General features: G+C 42.4%; 1 protein-coding gene across 2 annotated transcripts in view; it reads right to left on the bottom strand.

Moving 5' to 3' along the window:
* The window catches only part of LOC126184717 (L-threonine ammonia-lyase), a 205740-nt gene that overhangs the window by 84308 nt on the left and 99488 nt on the right, over positions 1–21944 (bottom strand). For both annotated transcript variants that reach the window (XM_049927240.1, XM_049927241.1), the window contains one exon: positions 11284–11400. In XM_049927240.1, the coding sequence (XP_049783197.1) occupies positions 11284–11400 (117 nt within the window). The remainder of the gene's footprint in view (positions 1–11283; positions 11401–21944) is intronic.

Below are 21944 nucleotides of genomic sequence, written 5' to 3'. Positions count from 1 at the left end.
TCTCCTCTCTGATAGATTTCACCTGTGGTTGTAATACTCCTTTCTTTATCAGCAAAATAATGATTACTTGCTGAGTTGAGATGCGCTAGTGCCATACACAAGCGAAAGCATGGCAGCAAGTGGAGGCGGTCTTCCTGTTGCCAACCTTTCGCCTTTATATCGTTATCTTACGGTCCTTAACTAAACTACGTATATACTTCTCCTTTCTTGTCCCATTGGGAAATAGACGGCTTCTGTGAAAGAAAAGTCAGGCAAGTTAGAGTTTAATAATTTGTTAGCTCAGTAGCAGAAAGGCGTAAGAAAAAACGAACTGTGGTCTTGTTGAGCGGTCCATCTCAGTCCTAAATCATTTAAGGAAACTAAAGCTGGATTGCTAGACGATGATTTGAATCCTGCTCCTCTGGAATCAGGGCCCTGTGTCATAGCAGTTGCTTTTGTCAACCAGTTATAATAAATAGAAACCGGTTTAAGATACATGTAACGGTAGGTTAAATACACAAACCATGCCTAAAATCTATCAAAATGGCGCAGAACTAATTAGCAGTTCTCTTGATTAAGAGGAACTGATTCAAATCTTGAAAGTTCTTGACAGATTAAAATTATATTCCGAATAATGTGTTTGTCGCTGTTAGTAGTAGTTTATCCTGTAGTGAAATAGAAATGGATAGTTCCTGTGAATTATTATGGGTGGAGGTTATACTCAACAACCGAGCTAGATTAATAATTGGCTCCTTTTACCGACCTCCCGACTCAGCAGCGTTAGTGGCAGAACAACTGAGAGAAAATCTGGAATACATTTCACATAAATTTCCTCAGCATGTGATAGTCTTAGGTGGAGATTTCAATTTACCAGGTATAGACTGGGACACTCAGATGTTTAGGACGGGTGGTAGCGACAGAGCATCGAGTGACATTATACTGAGTGCACATCCGAAAATTACCTCGAGCAATTAAACAGAGAACCGACTCGTGGAGATAACATCTTGGACCTACTGATAACAAACAGACCCGAATTTTTCGACTCTGTAGGCGCAGAACAGGGAATCAGTGATCATAAGGCCGTTGCAGCATCCCTGAATATGGAAGTAAAAAGGATTATAAAAAAAGGGAGGAAGGTTTATCTTTTTAGCAAGAGTAATAGAAGGCAGATTTCAGACTACCTAACAGATCAAAACGAAAATTTATGTTCCGACACTGACAATGTTGAGTGTTTATGGAAAAAGTTCAAGGCAATCGTAAAATGCGTTTTAGACAGGTACGTGCCGAGTAAAACTGTGAGGGACTGGAAAAACCCACTGTGGTTCAACAACAAAGTTAGCAAAAATTACTGCGAAAGCAAAGAGAGCTTCACTGCAAATTTATAGCATCCAAAACCTCTCAGTCAAACAGAAGCTAAACGATGTCAAAGTTAGCGTAAGGAGGGCTATGCGTGAAGCGTTCAGTGAATTCGAAATTAGAATTCTATGTACCGACGTGACAGAAAATCCTAGGAAGTTCTGGTCTTATGTTAAATCAGTAAGTGGATCGAAACAGCATATCCAGACACTCTGGGATGATGATGGCATTGAAACAGAGGATGACACGCGTAAAGCTGAAATACTAAACACCTTTTTCCAAAGCTGTTCCACAGAGGAAGACCGCACTGCAGTTTCTTCTCTAAATCACAGCATGAACGAAAAAATGTCTGACATCGAAACAAGTGTCCAAGGAATAGAAAAGCAACTGAAATCACTCAACAGAGGAAAGTCCACTGGTCCTAACGGGATACCAATTCGACTCTACACAGAGTACGTGAAAGAACTTGCCCCCCTTCTAACAGCCGTGTACCGCAAGTCTCTAGAGGAACGGAAGGTTCCAAATGATTGGAAAAGAGCACAGGTAGTCCCAGTTTTGAAGAAGGGTCGTCGAGCAGACGCGCAAAACTATAGGCCTATATCTCTGACATTGATCTGTTGTAGAATTTTAGAACATGTTTTTTGCTCGTGTATCATGTCATTTCTGGAAACCCAGAATCTACTCTGTAGGAATCAACATGGATTCCGGAAACAGAGATCGTGTGAGACCCAACTCACTTTATTTGTTCATGGGACCTCCGGAAGGCGTTCGATACAGTTCCGCACTGTCGCCTGATAAACAAAGTAAGAGCCTACGGAATATCAGACCAGCTGTGTGGCTGGATTGAAGAGATTTTAGCAAACAGAACACAACGTGTTGTTCTCAATGGAGAGACGTCTACAGACGTTAAAGTAACCTCTGGCGTGCCACAGGGGAGTGTTATGGGACCATTGCTTTTCACAATATATATAAATGACCTAGTAGATAGTGTCGGAAGCTCCATGCGGCTTTTTGCCGATGATGCTGTAGTATACAGAGAAGTTGCAGCATCAGAAAATTGAAGCGAAATGCAGGAACATCTGCAGCGGATAGGCACTTGGTGCAGTGAGTGGCAACTGACCCTTAACATAGACAAATGTAATGTATTGCTAATACATAGAAAGAAGGATCCTTTATTGTATAATTATATGATAGCGGAACAAACACTGGTAGCAGTTACTTCTGTAAAATATCTAGGAGTATGCGTACGGAACGATTTGAAGTGGAATGATCATATAAAATTAATTGTTTGTAAGGCAGGTGCCAGGTTGAGATTCATTGGGAGAGTCCTTAGAAAATGTAGTCCATCAACAAAGGAGGTGGCTTACAAAACACTCGTCGACCTATATTTGAGTATTGCTCATCCGTACCAGGTCGGGTTGACGGAGGAGATAGATAAGATCCAAAGAAGAGCGGCGCGTTTCGTCACAGGGTTATTTGGTAAGCGTGATAGCGTTACGTAGATGTTTAGCAAACTCTAAGTGGCAGACTCTGCAAGAGAGGCGGTCTGCATCGCGGTGTAGCTTGCTGGCCAGGTTTCGAGAGGGTGCGTTTCTGGATGAGGTATCGAATATATTGCTTCCGCCGGCCGGAGTGGCCGTGCGGTTCTAGGCGCTACAGTCCGGAACCGAGCGACCGCTACGGTCGCAGGTTCGAATCCTGCCTCGGGCATGGACGTGTGTGATGTCCTTAGGTTAGTTAGGTTTAATTAGTTCTAAGTTCTAGGCGACTGACGACCTCAGAAGTTAAGTCACGTAGTGCTCAGAGCCATTTGAACCATTTTTATATTGCTTCCCCCTACTTATACCTCCCGAGGAGATCACGAATGCAAAATTAGAGAGATTCGAGCGCGCACGGAGGCTTTCCGGCAGTCGTTCTTCACGCGAACCATACGCGACTGGAACAGGAAAGGGAGGTAATGACAGTGGCACGTAAAGTGCCCTCCGCCACACACCGTTGGGTGGTTTGCGGAGTATAAATGTAGATGTAGATGTAGAATCGGGAACTTAGCCCAGACCTTCAGTTTTCGTGGGAAATTCTCGTACCAGCTAAGTAATCCCGATATCCTTCACGACCTTCCTCAAAGCTATAATTTTTTAGTGCCTCTCGTACTTTTCATAATGTACAGAGGCGCAGTCCCAAATACCTTTTAGGGCTAGCAATACTAGCAGAAAAGATGTCATGAAAAATGACGTAGTAATAGTCCATACAATGTTTGCAGAATAAATATTTCTGCCTACAGCGGAGTTAATTCTGTAATCGAAGAAAAAAATGGTTCAAATGGCTCTCAGCACTATGGGACTTAACATCTGAGGTCATCAGTCCCCTAGAACTTAGAACTACTTAAACCTAACTAACCTAAGGACATCACACACATCCATGCCCGAGGCAGGGTTCGAACCTGTGACCATAGCGGTCACGCGGTTACAGACTGAAGCGCCACAGATGCATCATTAATTTATGTTAACACTGATTAATTAAACTGGCTTTAATCTAGCAGCAAGTATACTATGCTGCCGGGTAAAAGATTTATTCCCGGCGGATTCAAAAGCTGATGTGGCCATTCCAATTTCAGTTCTCAGAAGTGTTTGCAGATCCCATCGGGAGGTATTAATGGTTTCTTCAAGTCACTTCCCAACTCTGTCAGATTTCATGTAAAGCTTCGATGTTGAAACATGCCAAAGCCTGCGATAAAGTAAACTGTGCTTCGCTGTACATCTTTTTCAGGAATGAGAATGAAATACATAAAGAAGGACTGCAAATGTCTGCCCTGATGTATCACTTTAGTAGTATGCATCTATCTTTCGTCTAACAATCGGTAAGAGCTATCATCGTCTCCAATGGAAGTATGAAAATATGGAATTTCGGGGCATCCGCTATTTTCGCTTTCTTATTACTGATTTAAATGAACGGTATTGTAATTAATTAATGAATGGCAATCCTTTTTCCGAGTCGGCTTAGTCAATGTTATTGGGAGTAAATAGAATTCATATCGATGCTTTTCTCTTTTTTATGTCCACGCATGACTAGGTAGTGAGGCAGTAGCAGTTCCAAATATCGTTCCATGTCATTTAGCTAAACCTACTGAAATATCAACACATTAGTTGGCACTGACAGTAGACGGTATTTGAGATATAAGGAGCTGTGTAGCCTGTCGACGTGAAAAGAGAGCAGATAACCTCACTTTAAAGGTGATATTTGCAATAGACAGCCTAGTTGGTAACGAATGAGGTACGATTCTAAAAATCACACCACGTCAATTCATCTGAAAATACGTCTGTGATAAACAGACTCTAAAAATAGGTTGTTACGTTTAATGGTTATAGCATCAACGCTAACAGATCGAGCAAGGCACTGAACGATTGTTTGTCGCTTGTGAGTGACGTGTGAGACTTGCGACGGCGAAATGTGTCTGTTTACCAGCTTTCCTGCCAGTCGCGAACTGCGGTACTAATGTGGAGTAGGTACGGACATCTCTGCGTGTTCACATGTACATGACGAATAAACGGCCCAAGCAAAGTGTGGAGAAGGCTTGACCTTACAGAAATCGTCAACACGTAAACGGCTCAATATACACCACCAGAAAAAATAAATGCTACACCCTCAAGGACAAGGTCATTTTAGTGACAAGTGACGTGACAAGTAGGAGTATATGATAAAAAAAACTCAGACTAAATCGGCGGCCAAACAGTCGCATCGGTATACAGTGTACCACCCTCTAGCGGTGACGCATGTGCACATTCTCACACGCAAACGACCATAAAGGTGCCGCATGGCATCTTGCGATAGACTGTGCCAAGCATCTTGCGCTTTTTGTTGCAATCCGGTAATGGATCTTGCAGGCCCAGGGTAACGATTAAGTGCCCACTTCATCACGTCTCTTACGTGTTCAGTTGGCGAGAGATCTCGTGATCTTAATGGCAGGACAGTTGTTTTACACCACGAAGAGAACGTCGCAGCAGCCGTATGTGAAAGTGGTCTGTCCTGCTGAAAATACACATCATCTTGTTGTCGAAGACATGAGAGATGATGATGATGTTTGGTTTGTGGGGCGCTCAACTGCGTGGTTATCAGCGCCCGTACAATTTCCCAATCTTTGCTCAGTCCAATTTCGTCACTTTCCTGGATGATGATGAAATGATGAGGACAACACAAACACCCAGTCATCTCGAGGCAGGTGAAAATCCCTGACCCCGCCGGGAATCGAACCCGGGACCCCGTGCTCGGGAAGCGAGAACGCTACCGCGAGACCACGAGCGGCGGACGAAGACATGAGAGTAGCACTGTCATAAAAACCTGTGCAGTGTAGCGGACACTGGTTACTTTACCCTGCAGAAACATCAAATGTGACTGCGGTTTTAACTGATGGCCCCCCATAACATGAAGCCTGGGATGGAACCGGCATGGCGTGGACGAATGCGCTCTGGAACAGGTAGCTCACCACATCTACGCCATACACGTCACTCGCATACAGACAGAATGTACTCTCATCAATGAAGACAACAGAGCGCCGTTCCACTCTCCAGCCAACTTTTTCACGGCACCAGAGTAGCCACGTTTGTTGATGTCGTGGTGTCAGTAGTAACCTGGTAGTCTGGCCAGAGGCACACGTGATCTTAATCACTTTGCACGCAGACGGTTCCCAATGGAACCTGATGACGCAACAAGTGCAACAGGTGCTTGGATTTCGTCCCTGGATGATGTTCGGTCGGTCAGTGCTACTAGCACAATGTGTTGATTTGGATGTGCTTCTGTGCGGACGTCCAGAACCTGGTCTACACATGTGGGAATGTTCCACAGACCACTGTTGAAAGCAGCGACAAACCATCGATGCCGATACACTGTGTACAACATGTGCGGCAGTTCGTCGATACATCCGTCCAGGTTTCCGCAGGGTCACAGTGCGACCCCGTTGAATGGCTGAAGCTTTTCAGCAGGACTACGTACTTGTCGTTGGGGCATAGTTGTATCCTAGAATGAATGTTGCAAACACTGCTCAGCTATAAACTCAGCACAGTTGCTGCCTGCACAGTTGCTGCCTGCATAGTCAAAACAGAGGGTGCACAGACAGGCCTCCTGAACGCCATCAGATCGCCTATGACCATGACAAATTAATCACTAACACAGCAACCCTCTCAGTATGCACATATTGTACCCTGGTGTCACTAAACAGTCCCTGAGGGTGTTGCATATTTTTCCTGTGATGGATTTTTATTTTCGTGAGTTCCTCGAAACGGACTCCCAAATGTACATATTTGTTCCTGATAAACTGTGTAAGCCTCAAAGAATTTTTAATGTTGTAGATATACGCCAAAATCTGTTTGCATGGGAGTAACTAACTGTTTCACGCATTCATGTCCAGAAAGCTGATTCACATCGAAAAGAAAGTAATGAACTATAATTGTTTAAAAGAAAGAATGCCAAACAGAAAAAGTTTTTGAAGCAAAGCATCAGAAGAAGAAGAAGAAGAAGAAGAAGAATTCAGCTGATTGCCTCAGGAATTAAAATCACTCAACACTTGGTTATAACAGTAAAAAAATTAACCTAATTCTTGAAGTCTTTACCTAATCGTTGACCCTTCTATTCCAGAGCTAATAGTCTGACCACTGAATTTTACATACGATTATGGGAAAGTGTGTTGAAAGTCATAATGCTCATAATGCTTGATGGGGCTTATGTAGATCTTGAATGTATCGATTTGTAAGACGATCCACATAACAGCACTCAGTGTATTCTGACCGCCGTTTATTCAAGACTCTGCTAAATAATGAATTATTATTTTCAAAACATATGCTAGGCAGAGAGCTCAGCTTTCTCAGTTTCCGATTTCTGAATTGTGTTTGATGCTTTCGCAGTGATGAGATCAGATCGCTTCCCGTCGGCATTTGACATGCAGATGGCTGAGCTGCGGCCAGTGCTTCAATATGCACGCGGGAATAAATCATATGATCATCGCTCTTTGAACTAGAAGGCAGTAAGACCAAAGTCGCTACATGAAGCGTACCTGGAAAATTCACTGCTGCTGTGACTGATGTGTATCATATCGACAGGACGAAGTGATTACTACAAATTATCACACCATAATTTTCCTACGATTTTTATTTTTACATGCAAAAAATCTCTGCTATATCCCCAGACGTCTTTCGTTGCGGTAAAAGAGATAGGACTACTTCGAGAGTTTTTTAACTTTTTCTTAGGGGGTGTTAGCTGAGAATTTTGGTATAAATATTTCACCGCCTTCTGTGGCTTATTACTAAATGGTGTAACTTGTTTTTTCAGAAAGATACCATCTTTCTGGCAACAGGGCACATTGGTTCTGACACTTGATAGAGAATTACTCAAAGTCTCATCACTTTTGGCATATGTACTGCAATATCACAAACAATGAAAAGTACAAGAGAACAGACAATTACTTAATTTGTGAACTACTTTTCAATGCTTACTTTCATTTTAATGCAACTGTTCTAAGTATCGACAGACATTATCACTGTACACAATCACTTATATAGACTGTCGCATGCATTTAACAGCAGCAGCAACTCCAGTTAGCACCTACATATAGATATCGAACTGACATTTTCTTACTATTCCAGAAGGACAATTCCATTGATGCTTTACCTGGTTATCAAATTGATCGTGGAATGAGACCTCTACTATAAACTCATCCTCAATCAAACTGTGCATCGAAATCTTCCTAACACCTACTGGAAATGGTGCCTTCCACAAATCATGTCGGAGCTACACACGCGTACTTATCACGAGAAAACATGCGATATCTTTGAACAGTTCTTAAAATCTGCCCGTAAAGAGCGCTCCTACCCCATAATTAACAGCATTTTCATTAACACAATGTGCCTTTTCTGAGAAATCAGGTGTTATTAGGGTTTTCAATAAAAGTATTTAAATCTCGGAAGCATAAACGGACTATGGCTCGAGATCGTCTTGTGGGTATTTGTGTATCGTCGCAAGCTATTAGGTTTACATAATGCTTACTTACATCTACAATACACGGCTAAATGTGTTGCTATTTTTCGAAACATTTCCCTCCAACATTTATCGGGAATTTTGTAAGAATGAAGAAGGCGGAGATTGTGTACCAACACTTGATACCCGAAGAGGTTATGCCCTTTGGCGAACAACCCATATATTTCAAGTGGCTGCTTCCATCCGTCTTCATTTTTTGTTTACTATACGATAGTTTTCCTTCCCCTTCATCATTGATGAAGTAACCCATGCCTATAACAGGCAGATTGTAAAGTACAGGTGTTGCTATCTCTCCCGTCTGCTTTCCCACTTTTCAAGTAAATACTTGCGTTTTTACGAACTCTGTAATGGTAATTTATTAAATGTCTGTGTGTTAACTGCGTAACTCTGCTCTGTTTTTTGATATACATTTAATGTTTAAGAATTCATTTTCAGAGTCCGTTTTGCAAAATTAGTACAGCATTTACAACAAATTTCGCTATTCAAAACCAACTAAAGGGACCTAAGTGTTACAAAAATTTGTCGTTAGTATGTCGGGAAACGTTTTCATGGACTTGACCTGCTTGTGCACGGTTGCGGTGCAGGAAGGTGAGACAGATCCGGTTTGAGTGCGTGCGCCAGATAAACGACGGATGGGCAGCTTCACCGATCAGCACGACTGTGATCAAGTAATGGACGATCTCGCACATCAAGTAACACATGTTTAAAATTCTCGGGCATCCTAGGAGACTTGCGCTGACATATCTTAATTGGTACAGACACGCATTCTCGTAAGCAACAGATTAACGGGAAGAAAGACTATCAAATTCAGAAGCAACATTCCTCATAGTGCCGCAGCTATCAATAGTAAACGAGCTGCATTCAACAAGCAAACTGGCGCTGTGGTCGAAACACTGAACTTGTATTTGAGAGAAACAGATATCAGGTCTGATACACGTTACGTGTTGTTTTCTAAATCACTTCAGCTGATACCTGTAAAGGCATAGCTGATTTCTTCCCTTATACTTTGACTCCGTCCCTAATGACGTTGAAATTGACGAAATGCTACGCATTATTCTTCCTTCCTATCTACACCTCTGTCTCTGATTACTTCAACGTTCAGCTCTAAGCTTCCTTTCGAACACATTTCACAGTGTTTTCTGATTTTGGCATAACATCCCATCCACAGCGAAGTATTTAGTGACGAAGTAATCGCTGATGGCTGATTTTAGACAAAGATGAAGAAAGATATGAGCGAACTGTTCTACATTCTGACATAAAAAGTGAAACACCCGGAAAACATTGTGGGATGTCACTAACTTCATACACGCACATTCCATCGATCATTATGTCCTTGATAAGCAATTCAGTTCTGCATAACAAGTATAACAGGCACCAAAATGCATTAGCATTGTTCGTGTTTAATGTTGTAACCAGGCCTAATAGGATATACAGGGTGATTAAGCTGTCCCTACCGATGTCGTTTTATGCAGCCCGTAATGTTATATCTGGCCTTCAAGAACTAACCGCGAGATTGTCATATTCTCTCGCTCGCTACGCGCAAACTAATAGACCTACAGAAAAAGGAACAGGACCTTTTTGTAGGAAATTTGATATAGTTAAATTTTGTACTGCGACACTTTTTCGCTACAGGTTTTAGTTTTCAAGTTATTCAAGAAAAAAGTATAGAAGTGACCTTGACCTCATTACGCCACCGGCTTAGTTGAGCACTTACAAATTGTAAAATTGACATTTGCGTAAATTTTACCTTAAAATTTTGTGAATTATAACAGCATAAAGTAAATAATTACACCGATTTATTCGTCAAGCCTTCTGACTACGAAAGCACTGTGGTTGTAAGGCTTAAGTTTGGGTCGAATTGTCAACGTAATTAGTTTTGACGCAACGTTTACAAAAAGCGTTTTTATTATTCTCGTGGGTATGTTTAAATTAATAATGTTAACGAAATAGCCGACTATGCTGGTGGCGTAACATCCCAATCAATAGAGACCAAAAAAGGTCTAATATCGGGAATAGTTTAGGCAGTGGGAAAGTTTTGTGCAGTGGTAGGAGGGAGTGCCACGAACAACATACCATAAATACTTAATGGTGAGTGGTAAGTGTGGGGGCGAAGGTGCGTTTGAAGGTTATTTTTGTACGTTTTCCTTGAATAACTCGAAAATCGTGGCCTCCAACGAAAATGTATCTCAGTACAAAATTAAACTACATTAAATTTCTTGCAGAAAAGTCCCGTACATTTTTTCTGTAGGACTAATAGTTTGAGCGCGGCGAGCCTGAGAATATGAAAACCTTGCGCAATGTTCAGAGCCCAGGTATAACATTGCGGGTTACATGAAAGGATATTGGTAGGGGCAGCTGACTCACCCTGTATAAGGAGCGCGAACAGTGTCAGATGTTGAGTGATCACTGTAGGACATGGAGACGCCGCGTACTCGTGACAGACAGCGTTATCAGCACCTTAGTATTTAAGAGGGGCCTTGTTGTGAGTCCTCGCTTGACCGACTGGTCGAATCGTGCTGTATCCAGGTTTGTGGAAAGTTCGGATGTAACAGCGGCCGGATGGTGGAGGGAATGTGAGGGCAGGCATACTCGTTGTCAGTGTTTCACGTCTGACTACCAGGAACGACCGACCGCCGTGTCATCCTCAGACAATGGCGTCATTTGACTGTGGATTCTTTTTGTCCTTACTTTCGAAAAGTTCACTGCAGCCTAATATTTTATATCGATTATTGATCACAAAGTATTACTAGCACATTAACAAATGTGTAACAGCAGAAAATGGTCTAGAGTGTTTTCCTGTGTAACAGAGAAAATATTATCCACTACTAGTCGCTGGACAGTGAGAGCTGCTACTGAAGCCTGACAGTGATATATATATAGCTATCCTTAGATCTTAGCAGCAATGTACATACATGTTCAACTCACCACACACGGCGTATACATAACGCCAGATTTTATTTTGAATGCGGCTGATGTGACTTCTTCGAAATGTAGCTGATGTGGTGTTTCCTCTGAGCACAGGGGATCGAATTCATCCGCCACCTGAAAAATAAATATTGCACAAGCTCAATTCCTGGGGCTTAGTCTTGGCTGAAAGCTTATGGAGAGGAGTTAGCGAGATGGTCCCCTACACTCTGCAACCTGTAGTCCCGACTACTGCGACGTCCATGGCATTCTATTCCTTATAAACGTACGTGGCATTGGTGAAAAAAACCTGTTTCCTTAGTACATATGCTTATACTTAGGGGTCGGTACGCAACAGAGGAAGCTGACTGAAAATACGTCCATAACGTTATTGTACATACATGGTTGGGTCGCAAGGACCGTGACCACTTCTGTAAAATGCGTGATTACGTACATATAGCTTTATAATGGCAACATTACTAATGCTTTTAGAAAACCATCAGCATAGCGTTTCAAACTTTAGCACAACTAACGCATTGCAGATACAATGCATATGCCTACTAGTAAGTCTAAGCATAGACATCTACCAACTGTAACAGAAATGTAAATACGTCTTGAGCTACGTGTGCTCAAAAGACGGCATAGTAGTCTACCTAAATATATTTTTTTCAGTCTACCAAGCACATATGAGCCGTGGATCCTACCGAGTCTTCGCTAGAAGTAAGTGCCACAAAGTCTCCGATGAAAACCAGCGGGAATCATGGGCAGGTGACATGTTCGGCTATTTAAGCACTTCTTAAGATGTCCCAACCAATCACAGTTGGCCATCCTCCCACGCTGTCTAATTTTACTCTTATTTTTTAGTATAGTCTGCGACTGTTTGCTGATGACGCTGTAATGTGGTGGACAAGGTCGTCTTTGAGTGACTGTATAAGTCTACAGTATGACTTGGATATAATTTGTTTGGTGTGATGAATGCTTTAAATGTGGAAAAATGTAAATTAATGCAAGTGTGTAGGAAAAACAATCATATAATATTCGAATTCACTATTAGTGGTGTGCCGCTTGGTACAGTCACGTCAGTTAAATATCGAGACGTAACGTCGCAAAGTGACAAAAAATGGAACGAGAACGTAAGGTTGGTTGCAGGGAAGGCGAATGGTTGGGTTCTGTTTATTTGGAGCATTCTAGGAAAGTGCAACTCATCTACACTGTGTAAAAAAATTATAGGATCGCTTTTCCGAAACACTGTAATTGTCTCCGATTGCGACGCATAAGTTTCAGATTTGGCTCAAAGGTGCCGACAACCTTCCTCTGCAATGGCGGAAAAACGTGGCACCCTTCAACGTCACTCTGGAACTCGGCGACGCTTCAGACAGCAAGGTGTCAACATATTGGCACCACATTTCACCAAAATTCTGCCCAACGTCACTCTGGACGTGTCACACAAGTGAAGGGTCGTCACAGCCCACGTTTCAACCCTTCTTTTCACGCCTCTGGGATAGATATCAGAACTGCGACCCCCAGCGATGAAATCACGCTGTATTCTTATGGGTGGCCAAGCAAACATTTGGAACACACCACCGCTCACAATCGACACGAAAAGGCCTAGGGAGTGGCGTAGAGTACGTCAGTGAAACCACCCATTTCCCATGGGCGTTGATTTCCACATATTTCGCGGTCGAAAATGACATTTCGCAGTGCGATGAGTAACAGGTAGACGTTCTTGACAACCTCTGACACTGCTGACATCTTCAGGTGCTTTAGATTTTCTTTAAAGACATTGTGGGACTGCATCCCCATTGAACATGATAGCACCCTTTTGGAGTACAGCCCGACCGCATTTTTGCTTTCATGTACAATTTGGAACCAGTAGGTAGCGTTCAAAACCTTTCGACGAAATTTGAACGTGATTAGACGCAGCAAAGGGTGCTTGTGCTTTCTCAGCGCTCCTGTTTTGCGCCTCCACCCCTGCCCCCCCCCCCCCCCCCGTGGCGTGGTCACGGAAGAGTGTAATATTAACCCCCCCCCCCCTAATTCGGCAACGCCCTTGGTGCTACCCATGCTTTGCTGAGCACATTACAAATGTACCTGTCGGAAACTTCGACACCAGTCCAGCCTTGCGACTACTATAGCGCCTGAAAGTAGGCAAACCCCACTTAAGGTGTGTCGAACGGGCTGCCTTACAAATAGTAGCACACAACAAGCCATTTACTAGTGTGAGTGAACACTGAACTGCGTGCAGCGACCCCTCATGATTAACAGGTAAATGATTGCCTTGCACCTTACATTCTGTTTCGTTCTTTTGATATGTAAGCAATGGCTTGAAACTGGGTACACAGCCAAAACTTCGTTGACTGCAAAATAAAAATTGAATGGATACAAAAACAGCCAAGGCAAGAAACAAACTTCTTTCAAGAAGTTTGTCATGGCTATTGACCATTTTGCAACTAAAACTGCTGAGGAAATTTAGAGAACCGGCATTTGCGACAGACTACTAACCCATCTTACTGCCAACAACATACACCTCACGTAAGGACTACGAAGACAAGATAAGCGAAATTAGAAATTTTGGAAAGTTGTGATAAGATCTTATGGGACCAAACTGCTGAGGTCATCGGTCCCTAAGCTTACACACTACTTAATCTAACTTACGCTAAGGACGACACACACACCCATGCCCGAGGGAGGACTCGAACCTCCGACGGGAGGGAGCCGCACGGACAAGACGCCTGAGACCGCGCGGCTACCCCGCGCGTCCAGCGAAATTATAGCCTTTGCGGAAGCATATCGATAGTCATTTTTCGCTCACTCCGTCTGCGAGCGGAATAGGAAAGGGGATTAGCAGTAGTGGCTTGTGGAGTATATTTGTTTGTAGATTTGCTTCTATTTAATTCCTTCTTTCTTGCGTCAATCAGTCTTATCTCGATCTTAACCTACTACTTCTCTTCTGTCAACTTTAATTGTAGTATTTATATTACTGTAATTACCTCTATTTTCTTATTTGTAGAGACTTATTTGGTGTGCACTCTTTGCTATCCACGCTTAGGATGATAATTTGGTCGTCTTACTGCTCGCGTACGTACACTGGTGATCTGGCCTTATGGGTGGTCACTTCCGAGATCACTACAACTGTTTCAGAACATCAGTGATAGACTTAGGAACGTAGATGACACATTGGGGCAACTTTTTTGTTAAAAAACATACTATTATTAATCAGTCGCTTAAGAGTTGCACGTTTGAGACGCATGCAAGTTTATGAAAATAAATAACAGTAATTGTACGAAAACAGCTTTTTGTATAAGGCATTTTCGAATAAATTCATACAGGTGTTAAAGCAGTATTCCATGACCTCCATTAAATACTTGATACTTTCGCAGAAACGGCCATACAGTTTTTCTAAGCATGACAAGATTATTTTAAAGCTAGTGAAACCCTTCAGGAAAACAGCTCGGGTGACAACTGGAGTCATAACATGACACTCATGGTATACAGAGCGTAAGAAAGTTAATGTTTACAGACATCTCATGTTAGGAAACCGGTGCTCATTGATCCGACGAATGGTTATTCCGTTGTACCTCTCTTTACAGGGAGTTCAAATAATTCGTAAGCTATGCTGCAACCGGAATCTCCACAGAAAATAAGGAATTAAATGCCGGAGTGGCTCTTTAAAGTCTCCTTGTTATAATTACCCGTCATTTATGTAGATGAATTGTTTGACTCTTATGGTGAAAAGACATTAAATAATAGCAGTCGTCATATTCATTTATTGTAGGCAATTTAGCCAGAGAAAGAGAAAAAGAGACAGAGAGAGAGGGAGAGGGAGTGTGTGTGAGAGTGAGTGTGTGTGTGTGTGTGTGTGTGTGTGTGTGTGTGTGAGAGAGAGAGAGAGAGAGAGAGAGAGAGAGAGAGAGAGGAGGGGGGGATTTGTAATTGTTTATCGCCATGGCAACATATGAAAATCTAGCAGTTTATAGTTACTCTGCTATTGTGAACTGGAGACTTTTCTAGCTCACAAATGTACACACACACACACACCCACACACACACACACACACGGACCGATGACCTCGTTGTTTTGTCCCCTCCCCCAAATCAACCAACCAATTCCCCTCCCCTCCCCCCCAACACACACACACACACACACACACACACACACACGCGCGCGCGCGGAGAGGTTTCGCACAGCCGTTTCTGAGAAGGAATTATGAAATATTCACCGAATATAAAATATAATAATGGATTCGGATTATTGAAGGGATTACGAACCAGATGACCGCAATTACGGGTTGAGTGCGTGCATAGTCAATGAGCTGGTCTACATCTACATCTACGTGATTACTCTGCTATTCACAATAAAATGCCTGGCAGATGGTTCAATGAACCACATTCAGGCTGTCTCTCTACCGTTCCACTCTCGAACGACGCGAGGGAAAAACGAGCACTTACATTTTTCTGTGCGAGCCCTGATTTCTCTTGTTTTATCGTGATTATCATTTCTCCATATGTAGGTGGGTGCCAACAGAATATTTTCGCAATCGGAGGAGAAAACTGGTGGCTGAAATTTCATGAGAAGATCCAGTCGCAACGAAAAACGCCTTTGTTTTACTAATTGCCACTCCAATTCACGTATTATGTCTGTGGCACTATCTCCCCTATTTCGCGATAATACAAAACGAGCTGCCCTTCTTTGTACTTTTTCGATGTCATCCGTCAGTCCCACCTGATGCGGATACTACACCACACAGCAACACTCCAGAATATGGCCGACAAGCGTGGTGTAAGCAGTCTCTTTAGTAGACCTGTTGCACCTTCTAAGTGTTCTGCCAATGAATCGCAGTCTTTGGTTTGCTCTAAACACAACATTATCTATGTGATCATTCCAAGTTAGGTTACTTGTAATTGTAATCCCTAAGTATTTAGTGGAATTTACAGCCTTCAGATTTGTGTGACTTATCGCGTAATCGAAATTTAGCGGATTTCTTTTAGTACTAATGTGAATAACTTCACACTTTTTCTTTCTTCAGGGACAACTGCCACTTTTCGCACCATACAGATATCTTATCTAAGTCGTTTGCAATTCGTTTTGGTCATCTGATGACTTTACAAGAAGGTAAATAACAGCATCATCTGCAAACAATCTCAGATGGCTACTCAGATTGTCTCCTACGTCGTTAATATAGATCAGGAACAATAGAGGGCCTATAACACTTTCTTGGGGAACGCCGGATATTACTTCTGTTTTACTCGATGACTTTCCGTCTATTACTACGATCTGTGATCTTTCTGACGGGAAATCACGAATCCAGTAGCACAACTGAGGCGTTATTACATAGGCACACAGTTTGGTTAGAAGAGGCTTGTGAGAAATGGTGTCGAAAGCCTTCTGGAAATCTAAAAATATGGAATCAATTTGACGTCCCCTGTCGATAGCACTCATTAGCTCATGAGTGTTAAGAGCTAGTTGTATTTCGCAAGAACGATATTTTCTGAATCCGTGCTGACTATGTGTCAATAAATCGTTTTCTTCGAGGTACTTCAAAATTTTCGAATACAGTATATATTCCAAAACCCTAATGCAAATCGACGTTAGTGATATGGACCTGTAATTCAGCGGATTACTCCTACTTCCCTTTTTGGGTATTGGTGTGTCTTGAGCAATTTTTCAGTCTTTAGGTACGGATCTTTCTGTGAGCGAGTGGTTGTATGTAACTGATAAATATGGAGCTATTGTATCAGCATACTCTGAGAGGAACCTGACCGGTATACAATCTGGACCAGAGGCCTCGGCTTTATTAAGTGATTTAAGCTACTTTGTCACAACTAGGATATCTACTTCTATGTTTCTCATCTTGGCAGTTGTTCTTGATTGGGATTCAGGAATATTTACTTCGTGTTCTTTGGTGAAGGAGTTTCAGAAAACCGTGTTCAATAACTCTGTTTTAGTGACACTGTCATCAGTGACTTCACCGTTGTTATCGCGCAGTGATGGTACTGATTGCGTCTTGCCACTGGTGTGCTTCATGTATGACCAGAATCTCTTTGGGTTTTCTGCCAGATTTCGAGACAGAATTTCGTTGTGGAAATTATTAAAAGCATCTCGCATTGAAGTACGCGCTATATTTCTAACTTCTGCAAAACTTTGCCAGTCTTGGGCATTTTGGGTTCTTTTAAATTTGGCAAGCTTTTTTCGCTGCTTCAGCAACAGCGATCTGACCCGTTTTGTGCACCATCATTTATTAATTTATGTGGTATATATCTCTCAATTGTTGTCGGTGCTATCTCTTTGAAATGATTCCACAACTTTTCTACGTTTACATGGTCAGATCGGAAGGAGTGAAGACTGTCTTTTAAAAAAGCGGTAAGAGCATTTTTATCAGCTTTTTAAAACAGATATACTTTGTGTTTCTTTTTGATGGTTGTAGGTATGACGGTATTCAGAATAGCAGCAACTGCCTTGTGGTCGCTAATCCCTGTATTCGTCACGATACTCACTATTTGTCCAGGATTATTTGTTGCTAAGAGGTCAAGTATGCTTTCGCAACCATTTACGCATCTATTAGATAGGCAAATTTCTCCCAGAAAAGTAATTTTCTCTGCGGTTCCGAACCGATCGAAGTGTTGTCAGGTACAAGTACCACGGGGTGAAAATATCCAGATAATTTTGAGAGCGCTGGATATCAATTTTTTAAAATAATTCCAAGATAGCGAGTTCGTTCAAAGAGAAGAAAGAAGTTGTTCCATTCAGACTTGCTTCTCGGCCACGCCGTTGTTGAACAACATCCTTTCTTTCTGCGTCTCTTGATTGGTACCACTCTGGCCTAGCCACCGTAAGAAACTTAAGTCCCCTATGCTGTCTAGCAATACAACAGGAGGAGAGATTAGCTAACGTCCCATATAAGATTGGTAGTAGAGAGGCAAACCGAATAAGGAAGTAAAACCGATGGAGACAACCTCTCTAGCCCCTCTGGAGCAGTATCTAATCGCGGTTGTCTGATTTCGGTTCATCGTGAAGATGGGCGTGCAAATCTGCCACAATCTTACTTGCAACATGTTCTGAATTTCGTTACCTGGTACTGGAAACTCACCATAGTAATCTGGTCGCATAACAAGAAGATGCAAGCGATTTCCGGAATTGCTGTAAGAACACGCACTCATATCTGGTTCTGCAAGCAGCCTACCACCAGCACGCCGATGCTTCCTTGGTAAGCTACACGCCTTCGTTCTCGTATCCTCATCGATTATTAACTTCTTACAGGGTGACACTTATTGAACTATATGAAATAAAACGTAAATTAGTTAGAAACTATGGCGTGCACACACGTTATTCAACACGTAAACGTCACTACACATATTCGGATTTAAGTTATGACATGTTCGATGTGCCTGCCATCATTGGTGATATTGTGGTGCAGACGAATAGCGAAATTCTACATGACACGGTGAAGTGGCCGAAAAAAATGGTTCAAATGGCTCTGAACTCTATGGGACTTAACATCTGAGGTCATCAGTCCCCTAGAACTTAGAACTACCTAAACCTAACTAACCTAAGGACATCACATACATCCATGCCCGAGGCAGGATTCGAACCTACGACCGTAGCTGTCGCGCGGTTCCAGACTGAAGGAACTAGAACCGCTCGGCCACAGCGGCCAGCTGAAAGTTCTGAGCATAGATGCTGTCAACAATCACGTGAATGGCTTTTTTTCAGCTCAGCAATGGTTTTGGGGCTATTACTGTACAGGTTGTCTTTAATACAGCCCCACAGAAAGAAGTCGCATGTATTCATATCCGGAGAATTTGGTGGTCAATACCCAAGAGCCATGTTGCGGTCCCCAAAGTGCTCCTTCAGAACATCAAACACTCTCCTGCTTTGATGGGGTCTAGCTCCGTCTTGCATGAACCACAGCTTGTCAAAATCAGGGTCACATTGTATAATGGGGATGAAATCGTCTTCCAAAACCTACACGAACCGTTCGATAGTCACCGTGCCATCAAGGAATATCGCACCGAGTATTCCGTGACTTGACATCGCACAGCACACAGTCACCCGATGAGGGTGAAGAGACTTCTCGATCACGAAAAACGGTTTCTCAGTCCTCCAAATGCGCCAATTCTGCTTATTGATGAATCCATCCAAATGAAAGTGGGCTCCGTCGCTAACACAAACCATACTAATTCCCGTCATTCCCCCGGCAGTGCAGTTTGAACGCCCTAACGCAAACCGTTCAGAAGTTATGACGATTTTATTTCATATACACTACTGGCCATTAAAATTGCTACACCACGAAGATGACGTGCTACACACACGAAATTTAACCGACAGGAAGAAGATGCTGTGATATGCAATTGATTAGCTTTTCAGAGCGACATCTACAACGTGCTGACATGAGGAAAGTTTCCAACCGATTTCTCATACACAAACAGTCTGGAACCGCGCGACCGCTACGATCGCAGGTTCGAATCCTGCCTCGGGCATGGGTATGTGTGGTGTCCTTAGGTTAGTTAGGTTTAAGTTCTAGGGGACTGATGACCTCAGAAGTTAAGTCTCATAGTGCTCAGAGCCATTTGAACCTATTTTTTTTTTTTTTGAACTGTCACTCTGTACTTATTTCCTTCAGATTAATTCTCTCTGTTGGGTACTTGAATTTATTCTTACTGTCTGTTGGACAGGGGACATGTTTATTTTAATAGGGTGGTATAAGAAAATTTATTGACAGTGGTGTCCTTCGGTTGCTACAACTTGTTCCCACTTCTTGGGTAACAAATGGATTCCGTGACAAAAAAAAGTTCTTTTGAGGTAATCCATTTATGAATCACTTTTTGAGATAGTCCAAAGTTGCGAAGTGTTGTTAGGAAGGCAATGCTGCAAATGGTAATCGGAAGGTCCAATGTTTGGTGAATATGGGTGGGGGGTAAGACATCCTATCTAAGTCCTTTCAAGGTTTGCTTCACTCGGTTTGCAACGCGCTTTGGCATTGTCATGAATCATAATTAATTTGTCATGTATCTGAGCATATTGTGGGCTTTGGCCTTAAGTACGCCACTCAAATTGAGTATTTGTGCTTAACTGTGCTTCGTAGCGTTCAGCATTCACCGTCTGATCGTCTTGCAGCAGCTCATGTTATACCTCAGTCATCAGGACGCATTTTTTCACGCATCTCAAAATTATTGCCTTGGAATAGTTGAAACCAATCGCTACACGTTGTTTTCCACAGAGCATGTTTTGCATACGCTTCCACTAGCAAACGATGACATTCGGAAGCAATTTCTTGAGGTGACAGTAAAAGAGTAACACTTCCCGCAGATGCTGTTTTATAGGTACAAAACGCGATATGTTCAACGCGCTAAATAGATATGTTCTTTTCACTTCACTAGAAAGTCACACAGGGTGAAAGCCTGGTAGTTGGCTGTTAAAGGGGCCTCGTGTCAAAAAAAATAAATAAATAAATAAATAAAAATAAAAAATAAAAAAAAATGGTTCAAATGGCTCTGAGCACTATGGGACTTAACATCTGAGGTCATCAGTCCCCTAGAACTTAGAACTACTTAAACGTAACTAACCTAAGGACATTACACACATCCATGCCCGAGGCAGGATTCGAACCTGCGACCGTAGCGGTCACGCGGTTCCAGACTGAAGCGCCTAGAACCGTTCTGCCACAACGGCCGGCGGCCTTGTGTCGCCGTCCGCTGTGTTGCACTAGGACAATTAATGTCCCCTCTTCGCCAATAGCGAGAATTAATTCAAGTTATATGTATATATGCATGTATATATTATACACGCAGTAATTTTCCTTAAGGGCTGGAACGAACCCTCACCGTTGTTTTCTTTGCGTGCTTTTACGTGTTATTTTCCCGTGGATAACTTGCTTCAGTTCAGAATTGTGAATTCTAGACTTTTTCCATACTCGAGTCTGCCTCGTCTTTTCCCATACGTTTGAGATCAATATTTGAGTTTTGGTTTCGGCTGCAGAATCTTTGTTACCCCTCTGTAGCGTTCGCACTGTTCCTAAAGGCTAACACACGCCACTGTTGAAACACCTGCTGTAGGTTGCGATCTCTGATGCTGAACGGTCAAGGACAAGACAGGCGGATCTTTAAGGTAAGCTCTAATTCATCTGAAAAATTGCAGGAAGGAGTGACAGTGTTGGGAGTATGCTCGTGATTACTGATAGGAATGAATCATCCTATTTCCACATTAACTTGGAGTTGTCACATGAGCGGTAAGAATATGATGAACTGAATACAGATACGGATAGCTGCGACCAGTCACTTACGAAATATATGTTTATATTCATAAACTAGCTTTCGGAATTAATATGGAACAAGCAGTTGTTATATATTTATTTTCGAAGTGATTCGTTGAGTACAGGCTTGAAGCAGGGTGGACAGTATTGTTGTCAGTATCCGCCTGTCGGCCACAAAATTAATCACCGTTCACTGTAAACACCGAGTATCAGCTTGTTCGAAGCATGAATGTCCAACAGCTTTTCATTTACAAGCAGTTTCGCGGTCATTCGTCTACTTTCAACTATACAAATAACAGGAACACGTGAATATCCAACAAGTCAGAGCAGTAGTTGATTTCCCATAGCTCCGAGTTACGAGCATATGAACAAAAAAGTACAATATACGCGTAGCTGGTGGTGCTATGGCAGTTTTCAGGAAAAATATTTCAG

Source organism: Schistocerca cancellata, chromosome 4 (genome assembly GCF_023864275.1).
Source record: "Schistocerca cancellata isolate TAMUIC-IGC-003103 chromosome 4, iqSchCanc2.1, whole genome shotgun sequence".
Classification (NCBI taxonomy): Eukaryota; Metazoa; Arthropoda; class Insecta; order Orthoptera; family Acrididae; genus Schistocerca; species Schistocerca cancellata.
Note: the sequence above shows the minus strand (reverse complement) of the source record. Positions and strands in the feature narration are given on the sequence as shown.